The sequence below is a fragment of the Phoenix dactylifera genome, chromosome 16 (assembly GCF_051530095.1).
Source record: "Phoenix dactylifera cultivar Ajwa chromosome 16, Ajwa_hap1_PhDact_Kaust_v1.1, whole genome shotgun sequence".
NCBI classification, from domain to species: domain Eukaryota; kingdom Viridiplantae; phylum Streptophyta; class Magnoliopsida; order Arecales; family Arecaceae; genus Phoenix; species Phoenix dactylifera.
The window spans coordinates 18,663,806-18,687,687 of NC_143205.1; the positions used below are offsets into that span (position 1 = coordinate 18,663,806).

At 37.9% G+C, this 23,882-nt stretch overlaps 1 protein-coding gene and 1 long non-coding RNA gene across 4 annotated transcripts; one reads left to right on the forward strand and one right to left on the reverse strand.

Annotated features, from left to right (window-relative positions):
* Positions 1-529: 529 nt before the first annotated feature.
* LOC148699787 (uncharacterized) lies at positions 530-3,141 on the forward strand. The gene is made up of 3 exons (XR_015973965.2): positions 530-985; positions 1,091-2,362; positions 3,004-3,141. It is a non-coding gene; the product is annotated as an uncharacterized LOC148699787 (long non-coding RNA).
* LOC103717824 (MLO-like protein 9) lies at positions 1,735-16,245 on the reverse strand. 3 transcript variants are annotated; one of them, XM_008806358.5, is made up of 15 exons: positions 15,483-16,245; positions 14,374-14,431; positions 13,874-14,115; positions 12,476-12,592; positions 12,266-12,326; positions 11,548-11,636; positions 11,077-11,151; positions 10,910-10,998; positions 7,641-7,690; positions 7,514-7,554; positions 7,261-7,434; positions 3,908-3,943; positions 3,733-3,800; positions 2,590-2,650; positions 1,735-2,289 (listed from the first exon to the last, which is right to left on the reverse strand). In XM_008806358.5, exons 1-15 carry the CDS (start codon positions 15,618-15,620, stop codon positions 1,912-1,914), a joined length of 1,677 nt encoding a protein of 558 aa, XP_008804580.3. In that variant the 5' UTR covers positions 15,621-16,245; the 3' UTR covers positions 1,735-1,911. The 3 variants fall into 3 exon arrangements, with proteins under 3 accessions (XP_008804580.3, XP_008804596.2, XP_026664792.2); XM_026808991.4 differs by lacking the exons at positions 1,735-2,289; positions 2,590-2,650 and adding an exon at positions 3,141-3,347 and having other exon boundaries at positions 15,483-15,845; XM_008806374.5 differs by lacking the exons at positions 3,733-3,800; positions 3,908-3,943 and having other exon boundaries at positions 15,483-15,845.
* Between the last annotated feature and the right edge of the window lie 7,637 nt (positions 16,246-23,882).

Genomic DNA, 23,882 nt, shown 5'->3' on the forward strand with positions numbered 1-23,882 from the left:
CACCCATTTCTATCGAAACAGAAATGCATTAATACGACTCACTAGTGCTAGCATACGCATAAAACTATTGTGCGGAAAATCTTTATAGAACAATAATGCGGACATTTTCACCTAATATGTCCTGGAAAGTGGAAAAGCGGCTAACTTTGGTGCGGTCACCACGCATAAAAGTTATATGCAGACGTAAATCGGCATTAAGTATAACGGAACAGTTTTCTCCAAGATAGGGCATGAGTGTACGGAAGCCCGCATATAGTTTATATGCGGGTCAAATCCGTGTAGAAAACTATATGGGGCCGTTCGTCTAAAACTGTCCTGGGAAAACTGCTCCCAGTGAGGTGGCTCCGCATAAACATACTATGCGGACGCAAATCCGCACAAAAATAACGGAACTGTCGTTTACAAGATGGTGAACCAGTGTACGGATGTCAGCATATAGGTTATATACGGAAGTAATTCCGCATAGAAAGGTATATGCGGATCTACGCACTTCAGATCTACACAGGGAAGCAGAAGCTTATACCGTGGTAGCGAAAGCAGTTGGCAAGCTGGTTTCTTTCTACGCGTGCAGCCGCTCCGCATATCCTAATCATCCGGCGGCCGTGCCGGATCTCCGGCGAACTCCACCTCCCTCACTGCTGTCGTCCTCGCTTGCCAGGATGCAATATTCTCAGGCTCTCTGCCTGTGAGAAGAGTGGTAGGCAGCGAAGCACGACATCTATTCGATGGAATGCTGAAGAGAGACATAGTCTTTTTGATTTCGACGGTCTCGCGTCTTATACCAAGCGGCATTCAAAAATGAGGGACGAGGTTGAGACGAAGAACGAGAGGAGAATCATAGTGACACCAAGACCGAACCTAGTCATGCTTTGGATCGAACTTTGCAGCGGTGGCAACTCCCCATCTCAGACGTGCTGAGAAGTCTTGTTTCTTTCTTCCACTTGGTCAGTCAGGGACACAAGACTTTGTATTATACTAAAGAGAGGTTTCAGCTCTTATTATCTTATTCCATTCAAATTGATATGTCCCACTATATTAATCTCTATAAATTCAATATTTAGTTTGTAACATTTATATATTTTTTCTGTAGGTATAGGTATCTTAATTACTAAACAAGTCATTCAGCCAATCATCACTAAAGAAGAACAGGGGCAAGGTGATTCCACCAATCATTATCACAAAAGAATGCAGGCAAAGAACCTAACATCGATGCTTATAATGTTAATGCTGCAGAAGATTTAAGATCCGAGCTCATAAGAAACAAAACTTTTTAGCAAGGGAATTTCCCCAGCTAATGGCTCGGTGCTGTCAACAAAAAAAGTTATCAGGCAAGGAATGTATGTGAAAATTGATTCTATTTACTTTAGCCAGCTGGTGGCTGAGCCAGTGAATCAATATCTCAAGGTTGTGGACATGCTAATTTGTATTTCCCCTTAATGTTTGTAAATTTAAGCCTAAAAAGAAAGCTGATCAACAAGATCATGGACAACTCGTAATCAGCCACACCTTTGATGCCAGGCCTATCAGCCACCACAACCATATCTCTTTGTCGAACAAATTGAGGATACCGATTTCCTTGAAGTCTCAACCCTTTTTCCAGTTTAGTCAGTTATGCTCTTTTTATCTGCACATCAATGGTAGGGTTGAACTTCCTAATGGCTGCCCAACCTTACCCTTCTGAGCTAGTTTTGTATGGCAAACACCTAGGATTTCAATTGATTATACTCAGACAGATTAAACTACCAAAGAATCTCTCCAATTCAACTTCAAAATTCTGTGAAATGTATTCTATTACACCAGTCAGTATGTCCAAATAAATACACATTTCTCTTACAAGCATCAAACACCAAAACTTATCTAACAAATCATAGGAAACCTAGAAAGCACAAAATCACTGTATTACATGCACCATTATGGATCCGTAAGATTTACCAATGAGAACTCATCTTGCTTGCCGTTCTGATGGTGTTCGGTTGATCCAGTTAGCAGGTCAGTATTATTTACAGTTGAAACCATGGTGGTGGTTGATGACGAGTACAGTGCTTCAGCTTTAGCAGCTAATGCATCTGGGTCTGAGTACTGCCTCCTCCCAGAAGGAGTTAGGGAGATGCTCCTCATAGTTTTGCAGGCTGGATTTTGGCTTGCTCTTGGACTTGTAGATGGGGACCTCGAGGGGGAGTTTGGTGAGTTCTTTGGTGGGTTCTTCTTCTTCACTGCCTCGTGGTGCCATTTCTTGAGGGCCTTGGATGTCTGCTCATCGAAAATGGACTTCTTCATGTGGGAACCCATCTGGAGCAAGAAGAAAATGTTCCATGTCAGAATTTAAAGCCTTCATTGTTTCTGAGATGTGCATTTAACAATGGTATTGCTTAACATGCAGACTACTTCATTTTCATCAGATTAACTCTGTTAAAGCAATAGTTAATATCTTCATGAGCAACCCACATGAAGAACGATAGTAAATTGCCAGTTTCTCCTTCAACCATTTCATGAATTTAAGTAGGAGAATGTATATACTTAGTATATGGTATCCAGCCATTCCTGAAATTGAAAAATGATACAAGGAAAAATAAATGTATAAAAGAATACCTGAGATACAAGTGCATAAAGAGGAAGCGTAACGTAGCTGCATACAAATTGAACTCCCACTCTGCACAAAACCCCCAAAACAATCATAATTCAACAATATGCAGACTCAGCAGGCCACACCTTACCTTGCTGCTGTACATGTCAATATCATGCCTATCATCACAGGAAGCATCTTATAATCATTTGTTTAACACATCTAAATCCTTCATATGGTTTAAATACTTGCTATTTAGACCAGAGTCTGACCCTTACTCAGGCTGGCTACGAAATTTTATGAATATATCCAACTATCTTAATCTAATTTATAACACTCCATTGTTTACCAATGTCACGAGCTTGTTTCCTATTCCACATTACATTGTTCAGCATGACATTTGTTCTAACAGATTTTTGCTTTATGTTCATTTTCTACAGAAAATGGATCTTACAGCTCGAGGTTACAAAAGTTGTTACTACCGAATCTTTCTGCTAAGTTTCAAAGTGCACACACTGACACAAGAACCATGCAGTGGTTAATCAGTGCATAGAGGATTCACCCACCCTCTCTAATTCAATTATAAACACTAAAAATATCTCAGGTATCTTTTATCTTACAGAGCCTTACTAACTTGAGCATATTGGTAGGCCAAAGACATCAACATCAAGTTTATTGAGCCACAATCATAAATAGATAACTTGTTGCGCTTTATTTCTGAGAGACAAGATAAAGCCAGCTGCTCTTTTTAAGCATCTGAAGCATCCTATGTGCCCGCAGGTACCTACATGCATTAAATACAGTCACAAATACACACAAGCACACAAACTCTATGAAATGACCTACATGCATTAATGAGTAGTGCTAAATAGTCATTGAATGTTAGTGAAAATATTCTTTTCAAGTATTCCATTAAGATAATACTTAGAACATCCTTTTAAAATTGCTGGACACTCTATTATATAATTCCGAATTATATTATTTATGCAAACACCAAATAAATAAAACTTATAGATGTTTCTAAAATTATACAATGACAAGTCATTCTGTATTAGCAGTCCCATATAAAGCAAACAATTGCTTTATCCTTCAGGAGAAAAATGGCAACTAAAATAAAGTTTAAGTTCAATTATGGCCAGGGAAAAGAAAAACATTTGTATCAAACTTACCCAAGACACACTCTTACAGCGATGACCTTATTATTTTCATGGAAGCAGGAATTCAACCCAAACTCATACTGCCAAGGACAGATTGAGCATTAGCTTGAAGAAAGCTAAAGTAAATATAATAATCACCACATGCAAAACGGAGAAACACTAAAAAAGTGAGGAAGCAAAGCCTTACCCAAATCCAAAGAAAATATATTAATTCGAATGCATTCTGCATCAATGTAAAAAAGGACACACTTCAAATGCTTTTCGAAGACATTATAACAAATTTATCAAAATGCTTTTCAATTCATCTCATAGGCAAAAAAAAAAAAGGTTAGGACAACAGTGTATTCACTGAAGAAATAGTATCAAAGTTAAGGTCTGATTTATATGATGGAAAGCGATTAAAATTTGTTTCTTCAATATTTCCTTTAACCTATAGGACATCAGAGTTAAAGCATATTTTATTTACAATGTTTGCATTAGAGTTCAGTAGAGATAATTAACATAGTAGCTTGTAAAAGCAAATAAATATCAAACTCATAATATACATCTTTGTACTTGCGCAAAAACCCAGTCTTAAGTATGAACATATATGGATTGCATAGCCAGAAGTTTGCATATCTACACAGACACCTTTTAACTTGGTATCATGCTCATAGGGCAAGTTCTTTGTAATCACATGCCACCTGTATAATACGCTTAAGAAATGTTATCCACCCCCCTACTCAATGTTTATGGTATCGGAGTACAGTCCCAATATTTTTAACCTTACAATCAAACAAGGAGACTAACCACAGAAGATCTTTTCGTCTACTACCAAGTTCCACCATCTGATTACAATGCCATTTCCATCTTTGTTTATATTCTGCAGATTCACCTCTGGAATTTCTTCATAAACAAGCAAATCATAGGTGCTCTATTCGGTTTGTAAGCCTAATCGGAGCACTAGCTAAATGTGAAGCTAAGACAATCCAGGGGGACCAGATTTGAAGGCCAATCTTTAGCAAGTATTTTAAGTTGATCCAATAACAGATAGCAAAATCCAATTACTTCATATAACAATGGACCACTAACAGTAGGTGGATCAAAGGCTAAAATCTGAAAAATGAGGAGATGAAAGATACCCTGATTGCTCTGTCAAGCAGAAATACATCAAAGCTGACTCAAGAAAAGTGAGATGCAAAACAGGAACAACAGACATGGTTAGTGTCTCACCTTGAATAAGCCTAAGTGGGAAAGAGTACCCAAGGAAAGCTCTGATGGAGAAGCCTGAACTCTGAAGACAAGTAAGATGATGTAGGGTCTAAAGAAACTAAGGAGAATATAAGGGCTTCTTTGGCTAGATCCAGTGGGATAGGGTAGGATTGGAGTGCTAGGTGAAGGGAGGGAATGGGAAAGGAGGAAGGGAGGGCTGGATGTTAGGCAGTCCGCTCCCTGGGTATCAAGAAAAAGATGACTCTCGAAGACTTTTTTGTTTTCTTTTGATCCTGTGGGACCCTATTTTCTCCTGTCCTGCTCTCGCGCTCCCTCCCTTCCTTCCCCACACTCTCTCTCTAGCCGATCCTACCAAATCCAGCAAGAAGTTCCGAAACAGGTCCTAAAAGGGAAAAATTAGCAGAGGGAGTTCAGGAATGGGGTGAGATGAACTTGAAGAGGTACACTGAATTGAGTTGCAGAATCAGCTGAAAATGAATATTGCGAAAGTAGGTGCCAAAACTGTGTAAACATACAAAAGCATTATAAAACCCAGAAAAATTTAAAAAAATGCAATGAGATATGAATACCAAGGGAGAAATTAAAATTTAATGGGGTAAAGAAACAAAATTAGCTCGAATAAGTGAGAAGATCATACAACATGTACATTTATTATTTCTACAGCTAGAAAACAATAGGATTGACTAAAAGACGTCAAAGTTTCCAAGTCCAAAAACAAAAATCAAATCATGGCTAATTATTTCCCACGTTTTCACTTTTCGGTTTTCTCCTTCGTCGTAATGTGAATTCCAAAAATCTAATGCCTTAAGTAACGTATTCCTCATCAATTTGATAACGTAAACACCTTTGTATTACACCATGCTATTGTAAACATTTGCTGTAAGGATGCATGAAATCAAGAAAAAATCCCAAGTTTATACCCTCAGGATCTATAAGTAATGACGAAAAATCAAGAAAAAATCCCAAGTTTATACTCTCAGAATCTATAAGTAACGAAGAAAAGTTAAAAGAAAGACTTTCAACCACTATATATCCATCAAGAAGTGGTTTGAATTGTTATAATCTAGCAAGTTTCAAATGCAACCATAACTGGAGTCTTGGATCTGAAAACTAAACCAAAACACTATGGTATTGATCTAGTGGCAAGGCTTGTCCAACAATCAGACAGCAATATGTCATCAGTTTTTAAAGATGGTCAATGATATCTATCTGACAAAATACATGATTTTTAGTTTCTAAGCATTTTTACTACTGTTTACGCCCCATCTCAACAACTTAGCTAGAGACCGTGAGTAAACACGATGTGGATAAGGTTTGACAAGGTAAAAGCAGATGGAAATCATGCAACCCTTGCTGGGCGAGATAAGGTCTGGCCATGATAAACCTTACCGATGGTGGTACAGACCAAAGAGGTAAAATTCAGCCATGATGCTGATGAGCTGGACGATAGCTCAATTACAATACAAGGTGTATTTAGTTGGATGGCTAGCAAAAGTAGACCGAGGTGACCAAATCGACTCCTAAGATATTTCCAAAGTGTAGAAGACCATATTATGGCCAAATAAAAGAGAGATGGCCAATATAAAACGTCTGAGTAGATCAAGACCGAAAAGATAGGATTATCGGCCTGACAGTTGATGCAAAATAACTATGCTAACGAACATACATAGTGGGAGAATGGCTGGTGTCAATTACCAGAACCGCCAGAAGTAGAGGCCCGATGTAAGTAGCAACCGTCAAAATGGGCAATTATTATCTTTTAGTAAAATAAGTGGAATTGTACTTTGTAAGACACTTCGACAATTCAAATCAATGTATTTTATCTTATTTTAGCTTACTAGTAGCTTTCTATCTTAAAATAGTGTTAACCTAGATTTCTACTACTATAGCTCAAGCTACATTACTATCCCTATCCAGATCCATCTTCTTCAAATGGTGGTGTGATGGTAGTGAAAGTCCTTGAAGGTCAAGGCACTAAGACCCACGCTACTCTCGTATATCCTCCTTTCGATCATTATATTTCCAGCTGCTCTAAGGTGGCATGCCCGCACATATGGCTACCCCTTGCCATCTGATTTATGCAAACAAGTTTTCTAGCATACCCATCCCCTTGGATGGTGCCATACAAATACTATGGATCATGATCAGTAGTATGGACTTTCAATTTGGATGCTCCATTATTTATTTTGGACTTGAGAGGAGAAGATACCCTCTCCTCTCTAGAAGAGCAAAGTCCACACTCTCTCATAAATATATGTATGTGTATGTATGTATGTAATGTGATGAGTAGAAACAAAACTTAGAAAACATAGGAGATGAATCATGTACCTGAAATAATGTAAAATGAATTAGAAACAGAACAAGCTGAGGACGACCAAACCAAAAATGATGGTCACTGAGGTGCACAAGAGGAATTCCCTGAATCACTGCATGTCTCTCTTGGATTTCAACAGCCATTCTTGTGATGATAGCCTGCAGCTTTGTCCCAATTGCCAATATTATCTGCATAAACAATCACATGATAAGAAAACTGGGTCTATGGAAAATGGGGAAAATCAATTTTATTCATTAAGTTCCTTACAATCAGGGGCATAACGGAAATGATGAACATTGTGTGCCATCCTGTGAGCAAAATAACGTTGTTAATGCAAAAAACTGAAATATATGTGGGTCAATAAAGATGATTAAACACTCTGAGAGTGACTCACCCTTGACATTAAAAAGTAAAAAGAGCACAGCAGAACCCCACAAAACATGACTGCTCAGACATAAGAAGAAACAGGTTAATATTCACAGACCAAGACAAACCTTAGTGAAGATTTATGACCAAGAAATACGAAGAAAGAAGAATCCAGAGACTAAGCAAAACAAGTAAATAGAACCATAAGCATCTTAATTTTGTAACAGCAAAAGACAATGTATCTCTTGTTGAACGCAAAGAATGCTGCAACTATGAAAGATATCATTGTGTTTGCTGCTTGCTTCATAGAAAGTAAGCACGAGCTTATAACCAACAGTCCAACATCCATTGCAATTGGATAAATGTTTTCAGAACATGACGAGATTTGAAGAAAATGAAACTAGCAAATGCTACATGACATGAAAATTGAGACATGACCTCGAGGTTAAAGAGCTATTTGTCACTAACATATTTGACGTATTCATACAAGTATGACCATATATTCCAATTACATTAGTTTGGACAGATCACACTTCGCATTGTATCAATTTACAGAGATCATAGTCTTCGCAATTCAGAATGGCTGAAAAAGATCAATAAATCTCAAAGTGAGATGAGACAGGTACTTCGTGATTGGTTATGGTTAAAAATTTGATAGCACGTGTTGTCTTAAAAAAAATTCTTGATGATGAGTTTAAGAGAGATGGAAGAGTTCAAAAAAATGTGTGTGTGGGTAAGAGAGGGGTTTTAAGGAGAGGATCTAATCAACCTATGGACCAGCACAGCACTTGGGTCTCTACCACGGTCAAGTGGGTGGTCCACTCCCCAGCCAAAGACCAAACCATAGGCAAAGATGACAAACAAGAGATTTCGAGCATATTGGTTCATTTATTTATTTTATCTTGCTGAATGTATGTGAAGCTGATATATCTTAAGCATTCCAGGCTTCACTTTTTTATCCCTAAGCTCCTATCAATTGACATGTGGCTGAAGATGCAATTTAAGACCCTGAAGCTATGCATGTGTGACTACAACACCTTCATTTTCATTTTATTAAATTTTTACTTAACAAACTTCAAGTTCACAGAGTCAGCTGCAGAACTTTAGAATTCCAGGATGTCTCCAAATGTTAAGTTTCCATAACGGGTCAGATTTTTATTTATTAAGTTAGAAAATTGCTAGAACAGTGAATAGCTTTCATTTCACACTAAAACGAAAAATCATATATCTTGTACTAAATAACAAGGTTTATAGTACAGGTTTCGGTACCTGTACAAGTACCCAACTGATATAGTATTGGTACAGTCTGGTTCTTGGTACCAACACTCAGTATGAGTGGTGTACCAAGCATCAGTTCCCTATCACTGAGTTGGAAAGCCCGCAATAGACCGGCATTGTTTGGTGCTAAAAACCATTCTAAATATTATGTCCTAACTTCACTTAATTTACTGATAGGTTTTGGGTGTGATTAGAGTGAGTAGTTTACCTATGATTAGAGTGACCATCAACATATGAGGTACAAAATTTTAGTAACTTCTGCCCTAAGTCCTTAGCCTACTATTGTAAGATGCATGCCCCATGAATGTGGTATTTCCTCTTCAAATCCTCTGTTTTCTTTTTTGATCAAAAAAATCACCATTTCCTTCTTCCTCCTCTTGTATTATTTCTCTTCAATATTCACTCTAAGCCTTCTTTAATGACCCCAGGGTAAAGCTTGATGGTTATGGTTATTCTCTATAAATCTTCTATATTTCTTGTCTAGCTGTTTCTTTTCTTCAACATTTTATCATCTTTGGGAACTGAGACCAGCTATAGATAAACTGGTATATGCCCCTTAAATAGGACCTTGAGGTTCATTTGCGAGTATAGAAGACCCAGGTTCTTGAAGCATAACATGGTAGCAAATTATCATTTCATTCTTGTTGTGTTGGTTTCGTCTCTTTTTGAAAGCAGACAAGCATAGACGACATATCTCTAGTTTTACCTTTCCAATTGTCTTGAATTCACATGGATCTTATAGTGTACAATGTGGCATTGAACACGCCAGAGTAGCAGGCCAGCAGAGGCTGCTGTGAATGAATAGTTCATTTTCAAACCTCATCTGCCATGATGATATGTGCAAAGTATCTAAAGATTAAATGGAGACTAAAGGTCTTTTTATGTTTCTTGTGCTATATAGTTGACATATTTAATTCCCTAGCCTCCATGGAGGCTTACGGTGGTCTTGTGAATCTGCAGATCGTGCCCTCTACTCTGTCACAAAAGGAGCTTGTTGTATTTCCTCGTAATATTTCCTTTTTGTGTGGACTCAGAGATTGCTGCATAGCCGATAGGGCTGCTATCCCTGATTAAATAGATGGAAATTTATGGGGAGGGAGGCAGGGAAGAAGGATAAGTATCTCAATTCTTCTCTCAAAATGGTGGCTTTATGTCTATGATGGGGCTGGAATGATGTCGCAACCTGAGTTGATTTGTGTAAGAATAAGGCAATATTAGCTACAGTATGATGAGACTTTATAAAAGGGAAACTTTGGATGTCAAAGAAATTGTATATTCTGATAATCATATGAAAGGAGTGTTCAAGTACATCTGCAAAATACATAAAATACAAGAACAGAAGCAATAATGAGTATATTGGTACACCAGGCGGACACTTCGAGTAGTAATTAATGTAGATGTGCGGGTTATGTAAAACCATGAAAAGCGTTCTCCAAAGTTGCAAGAAGTCTCCCGTGTCAATGAGTCTTCTTTTCTCCTTGACATAATCTTACTGACTAATCATAGTGAGTTAACTGATGCAAATTTATGAAAATTACAAGGTGCATTCTCCTGTCAACAGTTCTCTCTTCTCCTTGTATATCAACTGATAGACTAATTCTAATGAAAGACCAACTCCTCCTAGTGAATAATGGTCATGGTGAAAGAGGTAGAAATTGACTAGGTTGTGGTGGCTGAGATTAAGGTTGTGAAAATGTTGGTGGCCACAGAAGGTAAAACAAAATAAGAGAAAATCATTCTTACTCTTGAAGTTCTTTTCATGCTGAGACAAGAACACAGGTTGATGCAATTATGGAATTATTAGACATAACAGTCTAGGAATACCACTATCAGGTGCTATTTGAATAGCAGAACTAACCATAGCAGTAAAAGTAGAAATATAAGTAAAAAAGAACAGTTTCTTCCAGCATGGATGATGTGAATAATAAAAAATCACTCTACTTCTTTGGTGCGGTGAAACATGATAGACCTGTCTTACTACATGAGTTGATAAGGACTGCAAATGATATCTTCATGTACCTGATTCCCACAATGATTTTGAAGTCATCCTCTAGTGACCTCTTTATGTACTTTTGAAAATCAAACTTGCTGCCAGGAGCTAAATGAACCTAGAAAAATTATATAGTCAACAAAGTTCACAACAACTTCTCTTGAAATATTTACATTTCTCAGTTGAGAAAACTCACGGTGATGAAACCGTGGCGCATGGCCAAGTAATCAGCCTTACGGACAGATCTGAAAAATTGACGAAAGAAGCTCACCTGCAAGAGATGGACAATACAAGATGCCACAAACACAGTATCAAGAAAAATATGCACACTTAAATGCAAAAGATGAGCTGCTGAATCAATTTAAACAAGTGCTTATTTGTTGCTTGTACCATCTAAGCAAAACGTCATGGATTTTAGGTATCTAAACACAAGCATTTTTGCTAAATCATAAGGAAGAAACTTCAGATGCAAGAATATTTGCACAGAGGTCATTTTTAAGTCTGCAATGTGGAATCCATGAGGATACAAGAGTAGGTATTAGAAACTTGTGATATGTTGTGTTATAGTGCAGGTATGTTGGTATCTATAAAATAGCATGACCAAAACTAACATAAATGCAGTATAAATGCTTTTCTGACAAACTTAAAATAACAAAACATATCTTACTGCATAAAATAAGATGGGGCTCCTATTCCAGAAACTTGCATGTTGTCTCACAAAAGATATCTCATGAGTTAATCTGAATCTTGAAGGATCTGCATTGTTTAAACACGATAAATGAAGCCATAGTGAGTAAAAAAAAATGATGAAAAAAGTAAAGGATGAAATCTCAAAGCCTGGAAAAGTAATAACTACGTTCAAACAAATTACACTATAAATAGCCAAAATCCTACTCATTTTGACTGTAGCTAACATGTTAACTGTAGTTAGCCATTTTATTGGTTACAAATCAACTTTGATAAAGAAGTAGAAGAAAGCATAAAAATAAGAAAAGATGGCTAACATTCAAAGTCAATGAAGTCTCATTAGTGCTGATCGGCCAAGCTGGGAGTGAATTATATATGAACAACAACATTCTGAATTGAGAATGTGGAGCAATCTTAGCTAGGCTAGCAAGAGCCGAGAGACCAGTAATTACTGAAAGAAATTCCATTCAAATGGTAAAACCAAGAACATGATATAAGTAGCACATAAAGTAATTTCATACTGCTCTGATATGTTATCGACTAAGATTTCTGGCTAACCAAAGTTTAGCTTAAACTTAGGATACACCCTCAGCTGGCCCAATAAGATTTCAGGACTCAGTTTACTATTTAGTGTAAAGGAAGCTACCCTATAGAATATCTAATGAAAGAATGAGACATAGCAAGATGCAACAAAATACCATTGAAGAATTCATAATCTGTGGATAAAGTTTCCTTCTCCCACTCCTTCCACCTGCGGATCTACAAAAAAAAGAGGTTGTTCATCAAGCAACAATATATACTTCTTCATTAAATACTTTTAGTGTAGGTGCATATTTGAAGCAACACACATTATAGAGGTGAATGAAACCAACACCACAAAGTAACAATATACTCAAGTTCCTACAAACCTTCGCTCTTCCCAAGGCCATTGTAACAACACTACTTAATACATGAAAGACTGCCAAGAAAAATATGAATATGTGCAACTGATGCAGTCCATTTGTCGAAATAAGTGGTACCTTTCCCTGTGTATAGAAAGCACAAAGAAACACAAAAAAGGCAGAAAATAAATAAGTCAATTTGCAGTGCATTGAAAAGAAATCCAAAGTTTTGAGCAATATATAACTAAAATGGCCTAAGCAACAAATTAATATAAACAAAAAAAAGTAGGTGCAGTCTTCCAAAAATGTTGAAAAAAGACATTGCATGAAATTTTTCAGCTAGTTATGTACTTGACAACAATGAAATCAGGTGAAAAAGTGCAGAGAGTTAATCATCAAAAGAAGGCTAGAAAGTTTCAATATGAGCTCCAGCTCGTTGTCATGATAGCAAATGCCAAGAAACTATATCATCCACAACATGCAGCTACATAAAGATATGCAACTACATGATAAGCCAGATTCAATGGAGTAATCTTACCAATTCTGGATTGCCATCTAGAACAGGGGAAAGGCAGGATCCTGTGATTGGGGAATTCTTTCAAATGTGTCCCACAATCAGCAACTGCCATGACTCGTAATTGCTAAAAGTGGACTCTCATGGTGAAAGATGTTCCTTGGAAATGTCAATTCATGAACAAGGGCCTGTATAAGGTCTTGAATTATTCATCCCATGTTACTTGCCCCATGCAGCTAACCTTCTACTTTCTGTTTTTTTCTGTAATTTCCTAGTCAGAGATTTTGCATTATGAGTAGGGAACGATATAACATTATGGCATCCTCACTTGCTGTCTATTCTTTTTCATCTCAGCTTTCATTATTAACCTATCAGTGATGGTGATGCAGTGCACTATAGCCTGTGGTTAACCTACTGATAAAGTTCAAGAGACAGGTGATGAGAAGGTACACTATCATTTATTTTTCTAACAAACTGCAGATTAAATATTTGTTCCATAATTTACTCAGCATATTTCAAGGCAGACATCAGGATACGTTACAAGGTCCTATCCTGACAATATTCCATCCTTGTCAGAAATTCTGTTGACACCTGTATATTCGAGTTTATAAAGCATTAATATGTATTCTGGTTGGCCATTCAAAAGGTGGAAAGAACATAAAAAAGCACAATCACGATAACCTATGGAGACAAATATTGGCCAAGGGAGGAAAAATCTTTTGAATTTTTCATAAAATATGGAGTGGAAACAGGAATCCCCATCAAACTTCATAAAGATGGCAATATCTTGTGTTTTTTTATGGAGTGGCATTTGTACATGTTTTCACCAACAGACCCAATTTAGTTCTAAAAATCAGCAAAACCAAAAGCAATTCAAGTTTATAAGCACAGCATTGTGTTAATTTACTCACTTGGGGACACCTAGAAACAGATGAAGCCTCACTTAAGAACCTATGCTTTGGATATAAATCCATTATTGCATCCCACAAAAGCCTCCTGTGATGACCACCCTCTGCTAATTCTGCCTCTACTTGATCCTCGTCGAGCTGGCATGGTAACATGGTATCCGCAGCTTTTTCTGGTATGCAAATCTTGGAAATGTAGTTTTGTCCAAATGTCAGCAGTAAGGAGATGAAACCAAGAATCATCAACTCTGCATGAATTGCCAAACAATGGAGACATAAATTAGCAAGATATCTATAGAAACTATAAACGGTGTGTGATGCTGTTCGCAAATACGCTTCAAAAAGAGGCCACAAAGAAATCAAAGAGGAACAAGCTTTAGTAACCAATGAATGATGATTACAACTCAGAAAATATAATAGTATGAGCTACAGTAAAAGAAAATTCAAGTTTAAGGAGGAAATTCAAGTTCATCTAATTAGAAAGGTTATACACTCTTAGCTCATACCAGCTTTAACTTTCTCTAGAGCTTCAAACAGAGCTTTCTTGCGTCTCTCTCTAAACCACTGCAATTGAAATACAGGTCAACAGTGAAGAAATATTCCAACTATGCCAACAAAAGAATACAAAACAAATAAGTCCTAGCAAACCAAAAGCATTGATCTTTCCTACTAAGACCAAACAAAGATTGGCATGATGCTCTACAATACATGTGATCCATGAAGAGATATAATCATGACTGTGATAGAAGAGAGAGAATTGAAGTTGGTAGAACAAAAAATTGAGAGCAATCGATACATAAAAAGTGGAATTTTTTTTAAATATTAAACACTGTTTACCTAAAACAAATATATACAAAGAACCATTATGTAAACCACAAACTAACCAAAAGAAAACCATGAAAAGAAAAACAGTCGGCAAAAAGCAATAGAACATCAGATTATAGAGGTTATATATTTCCCTTATTGCTCCAGAAGAACAGAGAAAATTCAAGAAAAGTGGGAAAACTTTTTTTTAGAGAAAGATGGACAAATACATCAGAAAACCTGGGAAAACTTTTAAAAGATGAAAGGAAAAAACATTTGTCATTATTATCTTTAATCTAGAAAACCTAAAACTCTTAATAGATACAAAATGGAGAAAAGAAGAGCAAATTTTATCTGATAAATAACAAATTAGAAAATTACCCGCACAATATGAGGATACCAGCAAAAAAAAAAACACAAATTTAGAAAAACGGTCCCTTCCTTCAGGAACCCACGTTAGGAAACGCAAAAGATACAGAACGAATTCAAGTAAACTAGAAACACGTTTCGAACAATTAAAAATTGAATCTTCATTGAATGTTTGCACACCAAGCCCCAAAAAATTCAAGAATCCACGTTAAAACCCCCCCCAAAAAGATCCAGAACAAATTCAAATAAAATAGAAACATATTTCAGAAAAGTTAAAAAAATCGGATCTTTATTTTAAATGCGCTAACCAAACCCCACAAAATTCAAGAACCAGAACAAAACCAACACAGAAGGAAACCAATGTCGTCCTCCCCATCGAAAATCCATTCCAGAAACAAATAGAAAGCCATAAAAGACCAAGAAGCAAAAGGTGGCGGATTACTTCTCCAATGTGATGGAGAACCTTCTCCAAAAGAATGGAGATTATAATGATAATGGAGCAGACGGAGGCGACGGCCCACGTCGGTGTCTGGTCGAGCTCTCTCGGAGGCGCTCCTCCTCCACCTCCTCCCCCAGCCATTGCCACCACCTCGTGGCACCACCCAAAGGAAAAGAACAGAGAAAAAAAAAAAGATAGAGATGAGAGGAAGAAAAGAACGACAAATGGCTCAGCGAGAGCGAAGGTACAAATCTCCGAGCCGGAAATTCTTGGAAAGAAAAATCTTTTTCCTTTAATGAAGGGTTGGGAGACAGACTCCCAGGGCCTGTAACGGTACGAGGGAAATTATGCCAATTAATAACGAACAAGATAATGGTATAAGAGACGTTTAATTAAAGCCCAAAACAGAGGTGTCAGTCACGTATATCGGGGTTTGATATCATCCTGAAAGATCAGAACAGGGTCATGTTTATACATAGTTAGAGCACGCATCCTACAAAGTTTGGAGAATTTTTTGGCAATAAATGCTTGATGTTCACAAGCTGATCATAAATTAGGTTTGTGAGTAAAATATGGTCCCAATGAAATAAGATTAGTTGCAAGATGCATAATTAAATTAAATCATGCTTTTTTGATGATCGACTTAAAGGTAAAGAAACACTATTAGAAAACTGAGAATGTAGGTCCATGTTTATTGAGTAAATCAATATGGTCTAAAATTCAAATATTAAGATTTGCATCCACTTTTCATGCTAATTTGGGCCATGCTTAAGTTAGACTCAGATGTATTATATACCTAGCTAGACCTAGATGGAGAGATGCTTGCAAAGTGAATTAAAGAATTGTCCACTATTTTGGCTATTGCAAGAAATTAATCTTGTCTCAAGAAGTAGTATTTATGATATTAAACGAGAAAGTCTGAACAGGATATAGGAGCAAAACTATTAAAACTTCAAAAAGCCATAACATCTGTTGGTGCTTTTTTCTCCCTTCTCCTTAGGATGGGAACAGAAAGGAGAGATTGGATGGGAGGTTGTGTGCCAGCCGACTAAGGTTGGAGGATTGGAAGTGCAATCCTTGGTGGTGAGGCGTGAGGCTCTAGCGGCGCGTCACATAGCTAGATTTATGCTAGAGCTTAATAGCTTGTGGTCCTCATTGATGAGGGCCAAGTATGGAGCTTTGATGCCTGGGACACGGGCAGAATGGCACCACTCACCGGTTTGGAGGAAAATGTGTGCCAGAGCCATGTTAGTGCTTCCGGAGATTAGATGGTCCATTGGGGACGGACGTTTGATTGATATTTTGGCAGACAGTTGGGTGACTGAGCAGCCGATCAGTCGTCTGTCGACCTTGGTGGACTTGGCGAGATTGGATGGATACAGAGTCTGTGATCTATTGGACCCTGCTGAGGGTCAGGGGAGGGAGGGGCTGATTCGGGAGGCTTTCAGAGAGCAGTTGACAGAGTTGGTTCTGGCTCTACCGGTTCCATCTCGGGAGGAGTCTGACAGGCTAGTGTGGAGGCCATCGGGCCGGATGCAAGTACGAACCAGATATCTTCTTCCTCTGTTTAGCAGGGAGTCAGGCCGGCAGATTGAGGGAGGATGGATTTCGAGGATGCGGGTTCACCCGCGTGTGGCGCTCTTCATCTGAAAGGTGGCATGGGGATGCCTACCCACCATAAGTTTGCTAGCCCGGTGAGTGCGGGTCATGCAGTGATGTGTGGTGTGCACGGAGATGGAGGAGACCATTGTCATGTTTTTTACAGTGCTCTAGGGCGAGAGAGACATGGAGCAGATCACCAGCCCCCTTGCCCCAGTCGGTGGAGTCAGCATAGGACTTGATTCTTTTATTGAGAGTATCTATTCGGAGCCACAGATTCTGAGAGGAGGGCATCTTCAGAGCATACCCGGCTTATCATATTTGGTTGGACAGGAATGCTGGCATATTTGAGGGTAGGAGGCTATCACCGAGGATGATGGTTGACAGAGCTATACTGCAGTCGGGGGAGGATACTGCAGCTTCCGCGATGTTCACTGCTGAGATGGCCAAGAACATCTGGGGCACTTTATCCGCTATCACAACACCCAGGTTCGCCCTCGTTTCTTAGGTGCCCCCATCCCTTGATCATCTCAAAGTGAATTTCGACAGAAGAATGTCGGTAGATGATATATCTGGGGGTGTTGGATTTGTGATCAGAGATTCTTGGGGCAGGCTGGTGGCAGCCGGGGGTCAGCGCACACCGGGACTCACAGTTGTAGGGGCAGAGCTTCGGGCTGCATGGTAGGAGTTGTCATATGCGAGGAGGGTACTCGGTGCCGAGTGGGTGCTTCTTGAGGGGGATTCTTCTGTGGTGATTGACTGGATCCGAGGTGTGGATAGATATGGTGATGGCCATCCCCTCATTAGAGAGACTCGGAGACTGGCTTAGGAGTTGGGTGGTTTCCAAATAGTACACGTATTTCAGAAGGCGAACAGGGCAGCAGACTGGGTCGCCTCCTTCGTCGTCCGATACTCTGGGGAGTTCCTCGGGACATCTATAGGAGTTATTCCCTCCTCTCTGTACTCTTTACTTTTTCATGATCTCGCAGAATGTACACACTTTAAAGCTATATAATTTGCCGTTTTTATCAAAAAAAAAAAAAAAAAAAGGAGAGCATGCCACTTGACATGACTGGATAAATGCGCAGCCGCCAATCTCCAAACTAGAAAGAGGATAGATAACAATGGATCCTACTTTTTTTATTTTCAAAAACTTTTGCTATCAGGAAGCCGTCTTCTTGGGGAAGGGAGCGGTGACTAAGATCTACAAACTATGAACTAAGAGCTACGGATAAAAACAGTAAAGATTAATCGAAAAGATAAACTGATAAAGATAAACTAGTAGTTGATTCCATGAGTGAATGAAGGGCCTTTTTCCATGATTATAATTTAATAGTTTTACCTGCTTTCCTTCATTGCTAGACAATTATTTTCTCCCAATATTGACATCTATCTCTACCGATAATTGCTACTTTGTCTACTTTCTTCTGATGGTTACTACAGTCGATTTTACCCATTTGTCCTACAACAGTTACTGTTCTTGAGCAGCAAAGTACTGGCCGGGGCTGATAGAAAAGATCTCATGAGGAAGTTGCCAAAATTCATATATGACAAGGAAAAGGATTTGGAGGTAATTCATATTGTCTGTACAGGGAGATATTTTCTTTTTCCGCTGCAATTGCATGTTTTTATCATTGTTTCTTCCTTTTTGCATCAGGCAATTGTTATGACATGTTTTTCCACTAATCTCTAATATATCTTTTCCTGTACCTTTTTTAAAGTAGACTGTAATTATCATAGCTGTTTTAAATTTTAAAACTTTTAGATCATGATTCGAATTCTTTGCAATTAATTCTGTTCCTCTCAGTTTGTTCTTCTTTTCTTGTCTCCTGAATAGAATTATTCAAAACTTGTGCCTTTCATTATTGTTTTCACACTAAATATACGACAAGACATTCTATGCCCATATTCTCTGCTTTATCATTCCCTAGCTGACGGATGATGGGCTTTATCATCAAAGATTTCTAATTAAGGCCGGAAGGAGCTTACTTAATCACTTGCGTTACAACTCGCCTCGTGCACTTGCTCTATTTATAACTCTTACAACCGTGGCCTCTTCCCCACTATCAACACTTTCATTGTGATTGGCTTGGAATCACCCATACCCCTGCACTGCTTATTTTGACTGGTTTAACACTTTGTTCTTGTTATTAGTAGTGCTGCTCCTTGTTTTCAAATACAAGATTACTTTTGTCATATGATGTTTTTAAGCATTCTCTTTGCACCTTAGGGCTCGTTTGGTTCGCGGGAAAAGAAGGGGGGAAAGTGTGGTCAACGGGAAAGTAATGAAATGCCTCTTGTTTGGTTGGAGTTTTCAAAGGAGAGAGAAGGGAAAGTTGTATTTCCATGGAAATGTGATTCCCACATTTCATGGGAAAGTCTTTCCCATGAGAAACATGGGAAAGTTACTTTCCCATGAGGTGGGAATCACTCCATTTTTACTTTTTTCCAAAAAGTCCCTTCAGCATTAAAGAAGCATTAAAGAGGCATTAAAAACCTAATTTTTATTAAGGGCATAATAGGAATTATATATAACTTTCCTAGGAAAGTGGATGGCCAACCAAACATAAGCACCTTGGAAATTTGTCACTTTCCCATGGTCAACCAAACATGCCAAAAGTACTTTCCTAGGCATCCTCTTCCTAGGAATTTGTTTCCCAGGAATCATATTCCTAGAAAAGAAAATGCTTCCCGTGAACCAAACGAGCCCTTACTGTGTTGTTCGCTAACCACTTTAAAAGTGCTATTATTGAGTTTTACTGTCATTGGACTCCATTTGTCTCTAGTTAATGAGGAGACATGCCTGTGAAGATATGTTATGAAGCATCATATATCCTCTCTTAATTTGGTTTCTTGGTCAGCTATAAGTTTCTACTGAAGCCTCCTCCAGTCTTTCCACATTATGCTTGATCTGACTAATTCTTAGGCCTTATATCTTGGTCATTCCTCTTCTGTAATTTCGTTAAGCTAGCGATTTCTTCAAAATATTGTAACTCAAGGGACTTCATCCTGAAAATTAGTGGTTGATTTGTTTTACATGCACAAAGAGGGAAAAGCTCAACCCCTGCTTTGTTGGGGACACTAAAATCAGAAGACATTAGTCTCATAGCAATTGTCTCCCAAGATTATTGATTTATTCATGCAATAAAGCAATGCCAGTGGTATATAAGAATGTAATAATCTCTATTGGGTTGCATACCATAAGATTTGCCGTATCGGTCAATACGATACCATATCAGGCATACCATATCATACCGATACCGAATCAGTATGCAATCTTGTACTATGCTGAATCTCTACTGGTATGTAAACTTAATATAGGAATTATTTGCTTTTCATTTTGCCTATAAATTCTGACCTAATGAGCCAGGCTTCTTTCATTCATTCCTTCATCTTGATCTAATTTGTTGCTTATTTATGAGCTGTCCTAACAATGTAATCTGATTGGTGAACTTCAGAAGACCCAAAAGATAGTGGCAGAGAAGATTGAGCAGCTGAACTCAGCTACAGATGATGTTTCTTCTCAGCTCCGAGCACATGATGATCCAAATGGGGTGGCTGTGACATCTGATGAAGTTGAAGCTGCAATTTAAAGTCAACCTGGTAACATGTTAGTTTGGCGCATTTACCTTCAATGTTTTGACTTAATAGAACTTGGATCTGTAAGCCTTCCGTTCTGCAGTATTTCTTAGCAAAAATGTTCAGGAAGCTACTTGACGAACTAGAAATAATATTCATTGATTACATGCAAGTCACAGTGTTGATATGTCTGATATGTGAGATGGAGAACACATTTTAGGAGCTAATCTTTGCAAATGCCACAATGCTATCAAAATCAAGGAGTAAAGCCAAAGACACGAACAGCGTGTCATAGCTTTTCTAATTTTTTATCGCTATTCCCCATCCCATTTTGCAGTTTTCAACTTCCAGCTTACATTCAGGAATCTTAAGCCATTTCAAGTACCGTGTCCCAACTTTGTTTCTCACCATATCCTGTATATTTCCGAGGTGAGAGAGGTTTCCTACAAGCATCTTTACTCTTTCAACCAATCAAATGGGAGGGCTGACGTCAACGTTAGAAATGCGTATACAAGATTACTTTAGATTATGCTGTCTATGAGCCTTTGCAGAGGTTAGCTCTTTGGAAAACTAATATTCATTTGTAGGGTTGGTGTTTTCAAGTACTGTATTATTGTTTTATAGGCCTCGTTTGGACTGTGGGAACAAAAATCATATGGGGTGGGCACTGACGAAAAAAATAGAGGCTGAGATTCCTATTTTACCATATTTTTTCTAGTGCTTATTTTAAAGAAGAAACTTAAAAGACAAAATTTTCTACTAATAGAGATGTCAATTATATGATTAAAAAGAAAAAGATCCAAAGAAGAAAAGGAAATTGCGCATAGCATCCTCCTTCTACCTTGTCAAACCTCTCTATCTTGCTTTCATCAAGCCATCATTTATGTCTGTGAGGTCTTCCTTCTTCTTTTTGTGTTCCTTTCTACTTTAAATCTCTCTCTTTTTCGGGATCTTTGCATATAAGAGTCTATCAAATCTAAAGAATGGTATGTATATAATTTCTTATGTTAGAAATTGTGTATCGATATTGATAAACATCATCTTCGGAAAGTTGTGCATTGATTTACTTAGAGGTGCATATTGGCTTGCTAGTGTACTGGTAAAAAGCATGTTGTAGAAAATATATATCAATTTATCTAGAGACATGTTGGATCATTGCGAGGTATGTAAAAAAAAACTTAAAGTATTTATCAGAAAATTGACGAGTGCATGTCATCTGGCCATATAATGTGTATTGATGAACATGATATTCAGAAAAACGACTGTATCAATTTGCTTGGAGATATATATTGAGTTGCTAGATAATTAATTTGCTAAATGTATATTATCTGTCCATATATTATGTATCGGTGAATATCATGTTTTCGAAATTATATATTGATTTATCTAAAAATATACTTATAACTAATTTGTTGGTGTGTTTTATGGCCATATAGTATTTACTTTTTTTTTTAATTATAAGATTCGCAACTCTTTTAGTAGGAGGAGCTTTTGATTTTTAGATTACTTTCTTAATATAGGCAAAAAAAATATGGTAAAATAGGGGGCTTGCCACGTATTTTCCTTTCTTGCGCTCGTCTCATATAATTTTTGTTCGACTGTAGGCCCTCTTTAGAACCTTTCAATGTGGTTGGTTGAGGTGGAGCAATCCTAAAGGAGCCTCCTTTGTTGAAAAAAAGAGAGGAAAAGGAAAGAAAAAAAAAGTGACGTGTAAACGCCAAACAAATGATGTATTAAAAGTTTCCGTTTTCCTGGAATTCGTGATGGGTGATGGGTATGTTCCACCAACCAATATCTTTGCAGCTGCCCGTATTCATTCTTGTGAAATAGATACGATCGATGACACGTTATCTATCTATAGATCGAGGCTCAGGCGTCACCACGGTGGCAGGATCATATCGTTAACCTGGCACAAGAGATCTCCAAAATGAATTCCAAATGGCATCATATATACAATATTAGCTGATCTGAAACGTGCAAACTGCGACCATTTCGTTAGATCATGGTTGGCATCTTGGACCAGGGTGTAGTCAACGCTACATTATGCCTCAAATAGCACTTTTGATTTGACCCATCCCAAGATGTTAGGATTGGGACCAGCAATAGTGGTCTCATTTCCGTAATGAACTCCGGATCATGATCTATATCTACGCTCTCCACGATGGGGAAGCAATTCAAATGAACGTCAGCAATCTTCGAGCGTTCTTTGCAATTAGATCATTCTGAATTCAAGTGATCAACAAGTCCTAGTCAAGATGGTTAGAATCCTTAAATTGTTAGCTGACTTTGGAAGTATGTATTTCCATTATGATGTTTTTTATTTTTTTGCGTGTGCGCGTGTTACTACAATATTGTAAGAAACATTGAATACCAATTTGTGTTTCACATTCTCATCTTGCTTGCGTCCCGTCCTCTCATAGCCGTGAAGCGGGTCAATTTTGTCTGCTGTTGGAGACCAGAAGGCTCAATTGATCACAAACGTCATCCAATTATTATTATTATTATTTTTTTTTGAGAGATGTCAAGCATGCCATCCAACGTTGATTTTGAAATATAATTTGGTGCGTATCTTAACGCAAATAAAAACGTCGGCAGCAACTAGAGGCTTACTATTCTCGCAGACCTCGCAGCCTCCTGATCATTGGTCCAGGTGGCAAGGCAAGGCCACGTGTAGTCCCACATGGACCACCAGGTATGGGGTCCACAGGCAGTGATAGGAACTCAGCCTCATGTCCGCATCACCAACCGCTGGAAACTTTTCACACAGTTGCAGCTTATTCGTCATGGCTGACACAATGCTAGCTGTCACCACTCAGTATGATTAATTTAAGGAGAAGCAGACGAAGATGGCCATCTAATCTTTAGCAAAAAAAAAAAAAAAAAAAAAGGCCATCTAACGCCACGAGGAGTTGAGACAAGCGGACAAGCATAGGGGGGAAGGTTTGCCACGTAACCAGACTTTTGCCTTTTGGGCGGCCGCATGAAGGATATGAGCCACGTTCTTGGCATCCCTTCTTAACCTCGCGACAGCAGTCAACTTTCCAAGTCATTAAAACGATCATAATGTAATGTAAGAAAATCCTAAAAATTTACAACAAATATATATATATATATATATAATAAATAAAATAGAGGTTTTTGTGCAGAGCTCTTCAACCACTTAATGATATGGTTAATATAATCTTTATTTTTGATGATAAATAAAAATATTTTGTTTATTCTATT